The 17402-nt window shown below is 51.8% G+C and overlaps 1 protein-coding gene across 2 annotated transcripts in view; it reads right to left on the reverse strand.

Moving 5' to 3' along the window:
* LOC140385825 (metallophosphoesterase 1-like) overlaps positions 1 to 17402 on the reverse strand; it is a 145384-nt gene that overhangs the window by 48647 nt on the left and 79335 nt on the right. For both annotated transcript variants that reach the window (XM_072468389.1, XM_072468388.1), the window contains exons 5-6: positions 13411 to 13519; positions 12525 to 12599 (exon numbers count right to left, since the gene is read on the reverse strand). In XM_072468389.1, the coding sequence (XP_072324490.1) occupies positions 12525 to 12599; positions 13411 to 13519 (184 nt within the window). The remainder of the gene's footprint in view (positions 1 to 12524; positions 12600 to 13410; positions 13520 to 17402) is intronic.

Consider the following 17402-nt stretch of genomic DNA (forward strand, 5'->3'; position numbering starts at 1 on the left):
CTGGGCGTAATAAGAGAAGAAGCCCAGGCAGCGTTTCAGGGCTTTGGAGCAGTGCATGAGGGGGAACTCCATAAGGGGGCGCATGCATTCAGGGTCGGGGCCTATCACTCCATTGCGCACCACGTAGCCAAGGATGGCCAGACTTCGGTGCTAAACACGCATTTTTCCTCGTTATAGGTGAGGTTGAGGGCGTTAGCGGTCTGGAGGAATTTGCGGAGGTTGGCGTCGTGGTCCTGCTGGTCATGGCCGCAGATGGTTACATTGTCGAGGTATGGGAACGTGGCCCGCAAACCGTGCTGGTCAACCATTCGGTCCATCTCCCGTTGGAAGACCGAGACTCCGTTAGTGACGCCGAACGGGACCCTTAAAAAGTGGTAGAACCGACTTCCGGTTGCGGCTATGCGGAGCTAAGCCGCACGATTCGGCAGCTCCCGCGAACACGGACTTTCGGGCTCGCTAGAAGAGCCCCAACGGAATTTTTTTTACAGCCAACCCGTGGGGAAGAGAGGAGAGAGGTCCCCTACTAACTTGTATGGACCGGACCCGCAGCGAAACGGCCAAAAAAGTGGCATTGGAGCAGCGGGAGAAGAGAGGGAAAACAAGCAAAATGGCGGCAGCCGGGGACAAAGAGGAGATGCAGGAATTCATCAAGCGCTGCTTCGAGGAGCTGCGTAAGGAGATGGTGGCACCTATGTTGGCAATAATTGAAGGACTTGGGGCAACCCAGAAAGCCCACGAGGTGAAGATCCAGGAGATCCAGGAAAAAGTGAGTGAGAATGAGGACACGCTCTTGGGCCTGGCGGTGAGAGTGGAGCGGCACGAGGCGCTACACAAGACGTGGGCGGGAAGACTCGAAGACCTGGAGAACAGGTCGAGGAGAAATAATCTGAGGATCCTGGGTCTCCCAGAAGGAGTGGAGGGGGCCGACGCCGCGGCATATGCGGGCACAATGATCGGGGCGCTGATGGGCGCGGAGGCCCCCCCGGGGTTGCTGGAGCTGGAAGGGGCACACCGGGTGCTGGCGAGGAAGCCCAAGGCAAATGAGACGCCAAGGGCGATGGTGGTGAGATTTCACCGGTTTACGGACAGAGAGAGGGTCCTGAAATGGGCCAAGAAGGGGCGGAGCAGCAAGTGGGACAATGCTGAGATTAGAATATACCCGGACTGGAGCGCGGAGGTCGCTAAGCGGAGAGCAGGTTTCAACCGGGCCAAAGCGGTGCTGCATCGGAAAGGAGTGAAATTTGGAATGTTGCAGCCAGCGCGACTGTGGGTTACACATAATGGCCAACACCACTACTTCGAAACGCCCGAAGAGGCGTGGACCTTTATACTAACTGAAAAATTGGACTCTAATTGAGGGTTTGTGAGGGTGGGGGGTGTTTGAGGGTTGAAGTATGATGGTTGTTGTATATAGGGGGCAATCACGCGCAGGGAAGGTTATATGGGCTGGGGGAGAGAGACAAGGCCGCGACAGGAGCTGCGCCAGAGGGGGCGGGGCAGGCTTTGGAAAGTGCGTTTTTTTTTCCCGCATGCAGGAAGAAAGGCGGGAAGGGGAACGAAGGAACGTATATTGATGGGGAGACTCCCACACGGGGGGGTCAAAGGGATGGCGGGGGAAGCCGGGGTCAGCAGGTGTCAGCTGACTTACGGGAGGGATATGGGGGGAGCAAAAAAGCTAGACAGGGATCTAGCGGGGGGGGGTTGCTGCTGCACTGGCCGAAAGGGAATGGGACACAGAAGAGGTGGTCGGGACGGAGGTCCCCCGGCTGGGGGGCGAGGGAGACGCGGACACGGGACTGGCCCAGAAAAGGAGATGGCTAGTCGGGGGGGGGGGGTGCGAGCTCCCCTCCAAATCCGGCTGATAACGTGGAACGTGAGGGACCTGAATGGGCCGGTGAAGAAGGCTCAAGTGTTCGCGCACTTGAAGGGACTGAAGGTAAACGTGGCTATGCTCCAAGAGACACACCTGAAGGTGGCGGACCAGGTTAGGTTAAGAAGGGGATGGATAGGACAGGTATTTCACTCGGGACTGGACGCGAAAAATAGAGGGGTGGCAATTCTGGTGGGAAAGCATGTGTCATTTGAGGCCAAGACTATCGTAGTAGATAATGGAGGGAGATATGTGATGGTGAGTGGTAGGTTGCAAGGGACGTGGGTGGTGTTGGTAAACATATACGCCCCGAACTGGGATGATGCAGGATTCATGAAGCGCATGTTGGGGCGCATTCCGGACCTGGAGGTAGGAGGACTGATAATGGGAGGGGACTTCAATCCAGCACTGGACCACTCCAGATCAAGGAGGGAAAGAGGCCGGCGGCGGCCAAGGTGCTCATGGGGTTTATGGATCAGATGGGGGGAGTGGACCCATGGAGGTTTGCAAGACCGCAGGCCAGGGAATTTTCTTTCTTTTCCCACGTGCATAAGGCCTACTCCCGGATATATTTCTTTGTTCTGGGCAGGACGCTCATCCCGAGGGTGGAGGGTCGGAGTATTCGGCCATAGCCGTTTCGGACCATGCCCCGCACTGGGTGGAAATGGGGCTGGGAGAGGAGAGGGACCAACGCCCGCTGTGGCGGCTGGATGTGGGACTGCTGGCAGATGAGGTGGTGTGTGGGAAGGTGAGGGGGTGTATCGAAAGGTACTTGGAGGCCAACGACAACGGGGAGGTGCGAGTGGGGGTGGTATGGGAGGCGTTGAAGGCGGTGATCAGGGGAGAGCTAATCTCCATCAGGGCTCATAGGGAGAAGACAGAGGGCATGGAAAGGGAGGGGTTAGTGGGGGAGATTTTGCGAGTGGACAGGAGATACGCAGAGGCCCCGGAGGAAAGATTACTTGGGGAAAGGCGACGGCTCCAGACGGAGTTTGACCTGTTGACCACGGGGAAGGCGGAGGCACAGTGGAGGAAGGCGCAGGGGGCGACCTACGAGTACGGGGAAAAGGCCAGTCGGATGCTGGCACACCAGCTCCGTAAGAGGATGGCAGCGAGGGAAATAGGGGGAATCAAAGATGGAGGGGGAGCCACGGTTCAGAGTGCAACGAACATAAACAAGGTATTCAAGGCCTTCTCTGAAGAGCTGTACATTCCCAGCCCCCAGGGGGGGAAGAGGGGATGAGACGATTCCTAGACCAACTGCGGTTCCCGAGGGTGGAGGAGCAAGAGGTGGCTGGTTTGGGGGCACCAATCGGGTTGGAGGAGCATGCAGGCGGGGAGGGCCCCGGGGCCAGACGGGTTCCCGGTGGAGTTCTACAGAAAGTATGTGGACCTGTTGGCCCCGCTACTAGTGAGGACCTTTAACGAGGCAAGAGAGGAGGGCACCCTGCCCCCGACAATGTCGGAGACGACAATTTCCTTGATTCTGAAGCGAGACAAGGACCCACTGCAATGTGGATCGTACAGGCCGATTTCGCTCCTTAATGTGGACGCTGAGTTATTGGCAAAAGTGCTGGCCACGAGGATTGAGGACTGTGTCCCGGGAGTGATTCATGAGGACCAGACGGGATTCGTAAAGGGCAGGCAATTAAATACCAATGTGCGGCGGCTCTTAAACGTGATAATGATGACATCGGAGGAGGGAGAGGCGGAGATAGTGGCAGCTATGGATGCGGAAAAGGCCTTTGACCGAGTTGAGTGGGAGTACCTCTGGGAGGTGTTGCGTAGGTTTGGGTTCGGGGGAGGGTTTATTAGCTGGGTTAAGCTCCTTTACAGAGCCCCAGTGGCGAGTGTGGTGACGAACCGGCAGAGGTCGGCGTACTTTCGGCTGTACCGAGGAACGAGGCAGGGGTGCCCCCTGTCCCCCCTGTTGTTTGCATTGGCGATGGAACCCTTGGCCACATCACTGAGGGAGTCTAATAAATGGAGGAGGGTGGTCCGCGGGGGAGAAGAGCATCGGGTGTCGCTATACGCGGATGACCTGCTGCTGTACGTGGCGGACCCAATGGAGGGGATGGTGGAGGTCATGCAGACTCTGAGGGAGTTTGGGGAGTTCTCGGGCTATAAGCTCATTGAAGGGAAGAGTGAGCTTTTTGTACTACAGGCAGGGGACCAAGAAAGAGGGATAGGGGATCTACCGCTGAGGAGGGCGATGGGGCGTTTTCAGTATCTGGGGATCCTACACAAATTGAATCTGACGAGGATGGTGGACCAAATGGAGGAGGATTTCAAAAGATGGGACATGTTGCCGCTCTCGTTGGCGGGTAGAGTGCAGTCGGTCAAAATGGTGGTCCTTCCGAGGTTTTTGTTTGTGTTTCAGTGCCTTCCCATCGTGATCACCAAGGGCTTTTTCAATAGAGTAGGTAGGAGTATTATGGGGTTTGTGTCGGCGAATAAGACCCCGAGGGTAAGGAGAGGGTTCCTGGAACGCAGTAGGAACTGAGGAGGGCTGGCGCTGCCAAACCTGGGGAGCTACTACTGGGCAGCAAATGTGGCGACGATCCGCAAGTGGGTTATGGAGGGAGAGGGGGCGGCATGGAAGAGGATGGAGATGGTGTCCTGTAAAGGAACGAGCTTGGGGGCGTTGGTGATGGCACCGCTGCCGCTCTCGCCATCAAAATATACCACGAGCCCGGTGGTGGCGGCAACGCTAAGGATCTGGGGCCGGTGGAGACAGCACAGGGGTGCAGTGGGAGCCTCGGTGTGGTCCCCGATCAGGGGTAACCATCGGTTTTTCCCGGGGAAGATGGACGGGGGGTTCCAGGGCTGGCATCCGGCGGGGATCAGAAGAATGGGGGACCTGTTCATTGACGGGACATTTGCGAGCCATGGGGCACTGGAGGAGAAGTTTGAGTTACCCCCGGGAAATGCATTTAGATATATGCAGGTGAGGGCTTTTGTGAGGCGACAGGTCAGGGAATTCACGTTGCTCCCGGCACAAGAAATTCAAGACAGGGTGATCTCGGGTGTATGGGTCGGGGAGGGCAAGGTTTCGGCAATACACCAAGAGATGAAAGAAGAGGGGGAAGCCCTAGCAGAAGAGTTGACGGGTAAATGGGAGGAGGAGTTGGGGAGGAGATCGAGGAAGGTGTGTGGGCTGATGCCCTGGGTAGGGTTAATTCCTCCTCCTCATGTGCCAGGCTCAGCCTGATACAATTTAAGGTGGTTCACAGAGCGCACTTGACGGGGGTGAGGTTGAGTAGGTTCTTTGGGGTAGAGGACAGATGTGGAAGGTGTTCAGGGAGTCCGGCGAACCATGTCCACATGTTTTGGTCATGCCCGGCACTGGAGGGGTTCTGGAGAGGAGTGGCGGGAGCAATATCTCAGGTGGTGAAAGTCCGGGTCAAGCCAAGCTGGGGGCTAGCAATATTTGGAGTAGTGGATGAGCCGGGAGTGCAGGAGGCGAAAGAGGCCGGCATTCTGGCCTTTGCGTCCCTAGTAGCCCGGTGAAGGATCTTGCTAATATGGAAGGAGGCGAAGCCCCCCAGCGTGGAGGCCTGGATAAACAACATGGCTGGGTTCATAAAGTTGGAGAGGATTAAGTTTGCCTTGAGAGGGTCTGCGCAGGGGTTCTACAGGCGGTGGCAACCGTTCCTAGACTACCTCGCGGAGTGTTAGAGGAAGGTCGGTCAGCAGCAGCAGCAACCCTTGGGGGAGGGGGGGAGGGGGGGGGGGGGGAGAGAGATTGTTTGAGGGGATGGATGAGCAGGAGATAACATGGAGGGTGGGGGAAACTGGCACGTGCGGGCGAGAGCCAGTGTATAAAGCTATGTAAATATCCCATTTTGCCATGTATATATCTTGCTCAGTGCGATTTTGTGTTATTTTGTTACGGGAGGGGGGGGGGGGGGTTATTGTTTGTAAGGGGAAAAAATTGTGTTGTTAAAAAACTTTAATAAATATATATATTTTTTAAGTGGTAGAGCCGCCCGGCTGCCTCGAAGGCCGTGTACGTGCGGTCGCTCGGGCGGATGGGGAGCTGATGGTATGCGGACTTAAGGTCCACGGTGGAAAAGACCTTGTATTGTGCAATCCGATTGACCATGTCGGATATGCGGGGGCGAGGGTACGCATCTAGCTGCGTGTACCTATTGATGGTCTTACTATAGTCTACAACCATCCTCTGCTTCTCCTCGGTCTTTACACAACGGCTCTCCAGGGACTATTGCTGGCCTGGATTATGCCTTCTTTCAGCAGCCGCTGGACTTCAGACCGGATAAACGTCCGGTCCTGGGCGCTGTACCGTCTACTCCTAGTGGCGACGGGTTTGCAATCCGGGCTGAGGTTCGCAAACAAGGAAGGCGGTTCAACCTTGAGGGTCGCGAGGCTGCAGATAGTGAGTGGGGGTACAGGGCCGCCGAATTGGAACGTTAAGCTCTGGAGGTTACATTGGAAATCTGACCCTAGGAGAGTGGGAGCGCAGAGCTGGGGGAGGACATAAGGCCGATAATTCTTAAAGTCTCTCCCTTGCACCGTTAGGTTCGCGATGCAGAACCCTTTGATTTCTACGGAATGGGATCCCGCTGCCAGGAAAATCTTTTGGGTACTCGGATGGATTGAAAGAAAACAGCGTCTTACCATATCCGGGTGGATAAAACTCTCCGTGCTCCCAGAGTCGATCAAACACGGCATTTCGTACCCGTTAACTAGCACCGTCGTTGTTGCCGTTTGGAGCGTCCGGGGCCGCGACTGGTCCAGGGTCACCGAAGCCAGTCGTGGTTGCTGCATCGGGGCATTTTCTTCAGACCCCGTGGAGCCATCCATGCTGGGGTCCTTGACTATCAGCCAAGATGGCGGCGTCCATGGATCGCATGCAGTCGGGGGCGGACAAAATGGCCGCGCCCATGGATCGCATGTGTCCGGAGGGTCACAAGATGGCAGCGCCCATCCTCCCTGCGTGGAGTCCGGGACCCAAAATGGCGGCGCCCGTTGGCCGCACATGGATCGTTGGGGGGGTTGAATCTGCTGTTCCCGTTCTCCCCCGGAGATTGCGGCGACCCCCCGGGACTGGCACACTGCCGAACAGTGCCCCTTCTTGCCGCAACTTTTACAGATGGCCGAGCGGGCCCCCCCGGGTGGTCTGGTGCTCTGGCCGCGCAGGCTTGCGGGGGGATGGGGGTGCCGGGGAGTCGGTCGCAGCGGGGGTCCATGGAGCCCAAGGTACAGTAAGCGCGGGTATTTTGTGAGGCCACATCGAGGGAGGCCGCAAGGGCCCATGCCTCCGTGAGCCCTAGTGAGTCTCTCTCCAGTAGTCGCTGGCGGATTTGGGATGAGGTCATACCTGCCACAAAAGCATCCCTGATTAGGAGCTCCGTATGTTCGTTTGCGCTCACCGACGGGCAGTTGCAGTTCCTTCCCAATATTAGCAGCGCGCTGTAGAACCCGTCCAGCGATTCTCCGGGGATTTGCCGTCTCATCGCGAGTTGGTGGCGTGAGTAGACTTGGTTTACGGGCCGAATGTAGACTCCTTTCAGCATGGTGAGCGCCGTCGGGAAATCCTCCGCGTCTTCGATGAGCGTGTTGATCTCCGGGCTCACCCTGGAATGCAGGACCTGCATTTTCTGGTCTTCTGTGATCCGGCCGGGGGCCGTTCGGAGGTAACCTTCGAAGCACGCTAGCCAGTGTTTAAATACGGCCGCTAAGTTTGCTGCATGGGGGCTGATTCGCAGACACTCCGGGGCAATCCGGAGCTCCATAGTCTTTTTAAGTCTGCTTAATAAATTGTAGTACAATCAATTACTCACGAGACGAGAAGAGATGAAGTCAATCGAAGGCTTTATTAAGCAGACTTGTTCCCCAGCAGCTCAGTTACAGAATGCGGCTGCTGGGAGAACCCGGATTCTTATACTCCGCCTTACTGGGTGGAGCCAGCAGGTGGCAGATCCAATCAGGACCCAGTGTCTATCTACCAATAGCCTCTCGGCATCACAAGTACCGTACTACCCCTAATACATACCACCACACCACTGCTACTCAAAAATCAAGGGCGCCTACCGTTCCATCCTCCGACCGCACTTTGGGAAATCAGACCATAAGACGGTGCTCCTTCGCCCGGCATACAAGCAGAAACTCAAGCGGGAAAATCCAGCTAAGAAGGTTGTGCAGTGCTGGTCCGAGCAAACAGAAGAGCTCTTATGTGACTGCTTAGAGACAATGGACTGGTCCATATTTAAGAACTTAGCGACCAACTTAAATGAGTATGCCAGCACCGTCACAGACTTCATCAGCAAATGTGTGGACGACTGCGTGCCAAAGGAAGCAGTACGTACGTTCCCCAACCAGAAACCATGGCTCAATCGCGAGATTGACTCCCTACTGAAGGACAGATCTGACGCGTTCAAGTCAGACGACCCTGACCTATACAAGAAATCCAGGAACGGCCTCCGTAAAGCCATCCGAGATGCCAAGAGAGAATATCAAACCAAGCTAGGGTCACAGACAGACTCTCGGCGGTTGTGGCAAGGACTAAACAACATAACGGGCTACAAAGCGAAGCCGAACAGTATCTCTGGCAGCAGCACACCCCTCCCCGATGAACTCAATGCATTCTATGCTCGGTTCGAGCAGGTAACCAACAATCCGCTGTCGAGTGCCCCAGCAGCCCATAACTCACCCATACCCACCATCACAGCTTCCGAAGTCAGATTGGCCTTCCTGAATGTGAACCCTTGGAAGGCGACGGGCTAGGACGGGATCCCTGGTCATGCACTCAGAGCCTGCGCGGACCAGCTGGCAGAGGTATTCGCGGACATCTTTAACCTGTCCCTACTCCACTCCGAGGTCCCCACCTGCTTCAAGAAGACCACCATCATACCGGTACCAAAGAAGAACCAGGCAACGTGCCTCAATGACTACCGTCCAGTGGCCCTGACTTCAGTCGTAATGAAGTGCTTCGAGAGGTTGATCATGAAGCGCATCACCTCCATACTCCCAGAACGCCTTGATCCACTGCAATTCGCACACCGCTGCAACCGGTCCACATCAGACGCCATTTCCCTGGCCCTACACTCATCCCTAGAGCATCTCGAAAACAAGAACTCCTACTTCAGACTCCTATTGATTGACTACAGCTCCGCCTTCAACACCATAATCCCAGCCAAGCTCATATCAAAGCTCCAAAACCTAGGACTTGGCTCCCCACTCTGCAACTGGATCGTCAATTTTCTGACAAACAGACCACAATCAGTAAGAATGAACAACAACACCTCCTCCACAATAGTCCTCAACACCGGCGCCCCGCAAGGCTGCGTACTTAGCCCCCTACTCTACTCCCTGTACACAAACGACTGCGTGGCAAAACTTGGTTCCAACTCCATCTACAAGTTTGCTGATGATACGACCATAGTGGGCCGGATCTCGAATAATGACGAGTCAGAATACAGGCGGGAGATAGAGAACCTAGTGGAGTGGTGCAGCAACAACAATCTCTCCCTCAATGCCAGCAAAACTAAAGAGCTGGTCATTGACTTCAGGAAGCAAAGTACTGTACACACCCCTGTCAGCATCAACGGGGCCGAGGTGGAGATGGTTAGCAGTTTCAAATTCCTAGGGGTGCACACCTCCAAATCTCTGTCCTGGTCCACCCACGTCGACTCTACCACCAAGAAAGCACAACAGCGCCTATACTTCCTCAGGAAACTAAAGAAATTTGGCATGTCCACATTAACTCTTACCAACATTTACAGATGCACCATAGAAAGCATCCTATCAGGCTGCATCCCAGCCTGGTATGGCAACTGCTCGGCCCAGGACCACAAGAAACTTCAGAGAGTCGTGAACACCGCCCAGTTCATCACACAAACCTGCCTCCCATCCATTGACTCCATCTACACGTCCCGCTGCCTGGGGAAAGCAGGCAGCATAATCAAAGATCCCTCCCACCAACTCTTGCAACTTCTTCCATCGGGCAGGAGATACAGAAGTCTGAGAACACACACGAACAGACTCAAAAACAGTTTCTTCCCCACTGTCACCAGACTCCTAAATGACCCTCTTATGGACTGATCTCATTAACACTATACCCTGTATGCTTCATCCGATGCCAGTGCTTATGTAGTTAAATTGTATATGTTGTGTTGCCCTATTATGTCTTTTCTTTTTTTCCCTTTTCTTCTCATGTACTTAATGATCTGTTGAGCTGCTCGCAGAAAAATACTTTTCACTGTACCTCGGTACACGTGACAATAAACAAATCCAATCCAATCCAATATAATAATATAATAGTATATTTATAAGTGTCACAAGTAGGCTTACATTAATACTGCAATGAAGTTACTGTGAAAATCCCCCAGTCGCCACATTCTGGCACCTGTTCGGTTACACTGAGGGAGAATTCAGAATGTCCAAATTACCGAACAGCACGTCTTTCGGGACTTGTGGGAGGAAACCGGATCACCCGGAGGAAACCCACACAGACACGGGGAGAATTTGCACACTCCGCACAGACAGTGACCCAAGCGGGAATTGAACCCGGGTCCCTGGCGCTGCGAAGCTGCTCAGAGATGGGCAAAAGCAGATGAGAGGTTCATAGAATGTTTTCAGGATAGATTCTTAGAACAGCACATTCTGGAGCCAACCAGAGAGCAGGTATTGTTCAATGAGATAGGATTCATCAATAACCTCATAGTGAAGGCACCCCTAGGTAGCAGTGATCATAATATGACTGAATTTCACGCTCAGTTTGAAGGGGAGAAGAGTGGGTCCAAGTCAAGTATTTTAATGAGGGCATTAAAGAAGGGCTGGACAATCATGCCAAGGGATAGGTTAATAGAAATTCAGTGGCAGACATAAGGGGATATTTCAGAATACAAGTCTAGATACATTCCAACAAGAAAGCCAAATTCCAAGGGGAGGACCCCCCACCCGTGGTTAACTAAAAAAATGATAGATGGCACCAAACTTAAAGAGAAAAACACATAATTGTGCAAAGATGAATGGCAGATCAGAATCATAGAATTTACAGTGCAGAAGGAGGCCTCCAGCCCATCGAGTCTGCACCGGCCTTTGGAAAGAGCACCCCACTTAAGCCCACGCCTCTGCCCTCTCCCCGTAGCCCAGTAACCCCACCTAACCTTTTGGGCACTAAGGGCAATTTATCATGGCCAATCCACCGAACCTGCACATCTTTGGACTGTGGGAGGAAACCGGAGCACCCGGAGGGAACCCACGCAGACACGGGGAGAAGGCGCAAACTCCACATAAACAGTCACCTGAGGTTGGAATCGAACCCAGGTCCCTGGCGCTGTGAGGCAGCAGTGCTGCCACTGTGCTACCATGCTGCCGGTTCTGCACTTGGAACCTCATTAATTTTGCACAGGCGCATTGCCCTCTGAATCCCTGTCAGGCCAGCAGCTGATTCATCCACCGGCTGACGGGCTCCCACATTGCCCCCCGCCCCCCTTTCTTTAGTAGGCCACGTCCCTTACCCCCGGCCCCAGGCCTCACCTCGCACTCCATCCACAGTCGAAGTTTGCACCGCTGTTGCGGTGGCTGCATGGGTCCCACAGCACAGTGCTGCCCCGATGGACACTGATGTGTGACACCAGGGGAAAGGAGAACCCTGTACTCCCCAATCCCAGGTGTGGTTCTGATCCCAGACGGTGATGCAGGAGGATCCCTGGGTCCAGCAGCACGGTGCTGTCCATGAAGACCAGCTCAGCATGGAGATGAAGGGCAGGACCCAGTCTGCTCCAGCAGAGTGGTGTACAGCACTTTAAGAGCAGCACTATGGCAGTGTGGCGCTCATCTAGAAAGGAACTAACCAATGGGTAGACTGACCTGCCATTAACTCTCCCTTTAAATGTGACTTATATTACATTTCTCGAATCGGAGCAATTATGAAGTTTGTCATCAGTAATGGTCCTTACATTGACCTATGAGTCACTCAACTCAAGTATGCCTTACCAGTCTCACCAGCACCCTATGGGGAGTCAGTGGCGGAGTGGTATTGTCATCGTAAACCAGAGACCCAGGTTCAAATCCCAGCATGGCAGGTGGTGAAATTTGAATTCAATAAATATAAATCTGGAATTAATGATGACCATGGCACCATTGTTAATTGTTGTAAAAATCCACCTGGTTCACTAATGCCCTTTTAGGGAAGGAAATCTGCCATCTTCACCTGGCCTGGCCTACTTGTGATTCCAGATCCAGAGGCAATGAAATGGAGGCAATAAATAGGCAATAAACGCTGGCCGAGTCAGCAACACCCGCATCCCATAAATAAAAAATATATTCAGCTTGCCTTATCCACTGCCTTAGGTTTGTGCGGCAGTCTTTCTAGAAGCCTAGTGAGTGAGTGATGCCACTTCCTCAGGAATCAGGATCAGCCCCTTCCCAAACAGTGTTGGTGGTCACTTACTAAGCTGGTACACCTCAAGCTGTTCCCAAAGGTTGATTCAGCCGAGTTAAAAACAATTAAGTTGTTGAAGCCAATACAATTCATTTATTTATCTCATCATCCAAAGGTCATCAAGGCTCAAATTCCAGTTGGCAAACAAATCATTGACCCTATCTTATGTTATCTATCCACAAAATAATTTAGACTTGTACAGCACCTGTTAAGTTGCTTAATCACGGAGGAAACGATTTCTACCTGGAGTAAGATAGGAGCAGATGCTGGGAATGTGTCCTTTTCTTTGCAGTTCTCATTGGAATGGTTTGGATCCAGCTGTTGACAAACGGGTTGCACAAACATTGTCAAATGTTGACCGTTTCAATTTAAATTTACATAATTTAATGTGAATAATAGATTGTCAATCAGTATATGAATTCTGTGGTAAGTAACGCCTCCTAATTCCCCAAAGGCTGCCCACCATCCACAGGTAAAGAGTGATGGAGTATCTCCACTTGCCTGGGCGAGTGCAGCTCCAGAAGCTCAGTATTGACTGTCCAGGACAAAGCAGCCCACTTGATTGGCATCCCAACCACCACATTCAACATTCACTCCACAGCTCACGCACAGCGGCAGCCGTACGTACCATCTAGAAGATGCAGTGCAGGAACTCATCAAACTACCCGACTTGGAAATGTATCGCTGTTTTTTCACTGCTGCTGGGTCAAAATCCTGGAACTCCCTCCCTAACAGTACTGTGGGTGTATCAGCACCACATGGACTGTAGCAGTTCAAGAAGATGACTCACCACCAGCTTCTCAAGGACATCACGGATGGGCTGGCCTAGCCAGCAACACCCACAACAAACAGTGGAACAGTTCAGACATGGCAGGAGGAACCTGAAACAAACTAAATCACCTCCAATCACCTCAAAAGAATAGAATCATAAAATCCCTACAGTGCAGAAGGAGGCCATTCAGCCCATCGAGTCTGCACCGATTCTCCAAAAGAGCACCCAATCTAGACCCACTCCCCCGCCCTATTAAACCAGCTTTCTTTTGGATAAAAAATCATTTTAAGTTTGTGTCTTCTTCGCAATTAGCGGCAATGGACATGCCAATTCTTTCACAAGTGCTGTTGAACTTACCTGTCGAGAGCAGTTTAATGCCAAGGAGAGTTGGTGAAGATCTTTTTCTACTTTCTCACAGATAGAACAACCGTCTCCTTGCAAAGCGATGCTGTTCACCAGGACAAAACTGCAAACACAAATAACAACTCTTCAGTCCGTCTGCACTTTTAATGGATCATCTTCCTTTAACATTGAAACGTAAGCTGGAGAGTCAAAGACTCCTGCCTCTGCTTTAGTTGTATTAGCATCATGGACTAATATCCACGGGCAGCGCAAACTAAACCAGGCACCACCTGTCGTTCTGATAATGAAAACTTTTAAAATGGAAGTAATCTGAAGACTTCAAGTGACTGTAGTGATCTGTACATCTGTACATACATCTGCACATACACCAGGGACTGCAGACAGATGTAACAGCCACAGCATCACTCAAGGGCAGCATCAGAGACGGGTATAAAGGGTCCAGCCCAAGGAAGGATCCACCTCTTTCAGAAGCACAGGGCTGGTGAGCAGCAGCAGACAGAGACAGCTCAGCATAGGCAGTTTACCTTAGCTTCACTGGTCACATTTCTTGACTGTATTATATCTAGTTAAGCTCTGGAAACAGAATGAACCTACTGAATAAAGTATTTGTGTTAACTGGAAGTCTACAATCTTTATTTAGACTTAGAGAATAACATATGATATCAGGAGTGATTTCAGAAAGCTAGCTAGACACCAGCAAGAGAAAAAAAACTTAAACTGGATATTCGACTGTGGAAGACTTCGCAGAAAATGGATCCTCGACGACTAACTGATTAATTGGAACTTGTTGGAACTCCATGGCAGCTGGAAACAGCCGGTAATTTAAGTTATAACTGGAAAACGTTTGAACAGCTGTTCCAAATATTTATTACAGCTAATGATTTAAGCACTGCCTCTGACGCAACGAAAATAGCCCTACTACTCACAACAGGAGGGCATGAAGCTAGAGAAATGTATAATTGCTTTAATTACTTAGAAGGTGAAGACAACAACAAAGTAGACGGTATAACTCAAAAAATTTGCTAAACGCTGTAACAGTCAGGCTGGTGCGATGCTGGAAAGATTTAACTCTTGTCAGACAAACGGAGGGCCCATCTCTGATTTTATTATAAATCTCAAGTTAATACCACAAGGCTGTGATTATGCTGATTTCAGAGACACCGTGATAATGCATCAATTAATTTCTGGACTACCTGATAAAAATTTGAGGGAAGAACTGTCACAAAATAAGCATCTAATTCTAGAAACTGCTATACAAAAATGCGTTGCTTATGAACAAAAACAAAATCAATACTGTCAGTCTTTACAAACACAGAATCAGTGTCTAGAAAAGAAAATCGGAAAAAACAGCGCCAAAACTTACCACGAGTCAGAGGCAGGATTGAAGGAAGTTCTGAGCGGCAGCCATCTTGAGAAAGGAGCCGCACATGCGCAGTTGCGAAAAGAGCGCACAGTACAGGAAACTCAGAGTGCGCATGGGCAATCGAGTCCTATGCATGATGTCACGAGCGTCATGATATTAGAGGACCAGGACCACGCCCACTTAAAAGGGAAATGCACAAAAATGAACAAAAAGAAATTTAAAGCTGCAAAACCCAATTTTCTTGCCTCAAAAGACAGAACAATGCCCAAACTTACACCAGCAGTTGAAAATAACTTTCACAGCACCCTGGAACAAGCAGTTAGCACCGCCCTAGAAGATGATATGGTCCTTGTAGACTACGACTCAGACGAAGATTTCATCTTGGGAGATGGCTACCCCAGTACCAAATCTGAACCGCAACGAGAGGTGTTGTACCGTGAAGACCCCGACGATGAGGTCTTCGGATTGGGGAATCTTCAGCCCAGCATGTATGACATCCCGACTCGTGAGTGCAGGATTATGCTGCGGCCTGACGCCAAGAAATAGAGAGTGGTCCACGCACCACGAAGGGTCCCAGCCTCCACGCAAGATGATTTGTTCATTGAACATGAAGAGAACGATCACAACTCTGAAACAGAAAGCGATGATTTGTCCAACGAACAATTCACACAATAATGCTCAGACATGGCTGAGTTATTCGGAGATCCTGATCACAGCATCAGCAACACGGTTGAAAAGCTCAATACGACTCTTCTCATGGTAGATGAATCCAATACCATGGTGTCATGGCAGACCATCGGTACATTGGATGACAGCAATACCCAAGACGAAGACGACGCCACACAGAGAGCACAGAACGACTCCGTTGAGAGAGCACAGATCGATTCTACAGCGAGAACACTGCACGACTCCACAAAGAGAGCGATGACAAACTCCACAGAGAGAGCGATGACAGACTCCACAGAGAGAGCGATGACAAACTCCACAGAGAGAGCGATGACAGACTCCACAGAGAGAGCGATGACAAACTCCACAGAGAGAGCGATGACAGACTCCACAGAGAAAGCGATGACAAACTCCACAGAGAGAGCGATGACAAACTCCACAGAGAGAGCGATGACAAACTCCACAGCGAGAGCGATGACAGACTCCACACAGAGCGATGACAGACTCCACGGAGAGAGCGATGACAGACTCCACAGCGAGAGCGATGACAGACTCCACACAGAGCGATGACAGACTCCACAGAGAGAGCGATGACAGACTCCACACAGAGCGATGACAGACTCCACAGAGAGCGATGACAAACTCCACAGCGAGAGCGATGCCAAACTCCACAGAGAGAGCGATGACAAACTCCACACAGAGAGCGATGACAGACTCCACAGAGAGAGAGCGATGACAGACTCCACAGAGAGAGCGATGACAGACTCCACACAGAGCGATGACAGACTCCACGGAGAGAGCGATGACAGACTCCACAGCGAGAGCGATGACAGACTCCACACAGAGCGATGACAGACTCCACAGAGAGAGCGATGACAGACTCCACACAGAGCGATGACAGACTCCACAGAGAGCGATGACAAACTCCACAGCGAGAGCGATGCCAAACTCCACAGAGAGAGCGATGACAAACTCCACAGAGAGAGCGATGACAGACTCCACAGAGAGAGAGCGATGACAGACTCCACAGAGAGAGCGATGACAGACTCCAGAGAGAGAGCGATGACAAACTCCACACAGAGAGAGCGATGACAGACTCCACAGAGAGAGCGATGACAGACTCCACAGAGAGAGCGATGACGGACTCCACAGAGAGAGCGATGACAGACTCCACAGCGAGAGCGATGACAGACTCCACAGAGAGAGCGATGAAGGACTCCACAGAGAGAGCAATGACAGACTCCACAGAGAGAGAGCGATGAAGGACTCCACAGAGAGAGCAATGACAGACTCCACAGAGAGAGCGATGACAGACTCCACAGAGAGAGCGATGACAAACTCCACAGAGAGAGCGATGACTAACTCCACAGAGAGAGCGATGAAGGACTCCACAGAGAGAGCGATGACAGACTCCACACAGAGAGCGATGACAAACTCCACACAGAGAGCGATGACAAACTCCACAGAGAGAGCGATGACAGACTCCACAAAGAGAGCGATGAAACTTCCACAAAGAGAGTGACGCAAGCCTCCACAGAGAGAGTGACGCAAGCCTCCACAAAGAGAGTGACTCAAGCCTCCACAGACAGCTCAGTGACAGACTCAAAAATGGAAGCAAGCAAACACTCCATAGCGAACGCCATGCATGTACAAGACCATGAAGATCTATCAAGCTTATTTGAGTCACCAGAAGAAGACACTGAATGTCTACCCACTGTATGTGAGACAAGTGACGAAGAAATCACAATTCCCATACACGATGTGCAGGATCACAGCGAGACTGACATATCTCAGCTCTTCTGCACAGAAGCACTCAATAATCAGAGGACGGCTACCCATCAGTCCAGAGAGACCACGTCAATAGAAATCCTGAAGATTTTGACTCCAGAAAAGGAGCACAAAGAGATCACAGATGATTCAAATGAACCTGAAATGACTCTAATAGAGGAGCACCAAG

Source organism: Scyliorhinus torazame, chromosome 11 (assembly GCF_047496885.1).
Source record: "Scyliorhinus torazame isolate Kashiwa2021f chromosome 11, sScyTor2.1, whole genome shotgun sequence".
Lineage (NCBI taxonomy): Eukaryota > Metazoa > Chordata > Chondrichthyes > Carcharhiniformes > Scyliorhinidae > Scyliorhinus > Scyliorhinus torazame.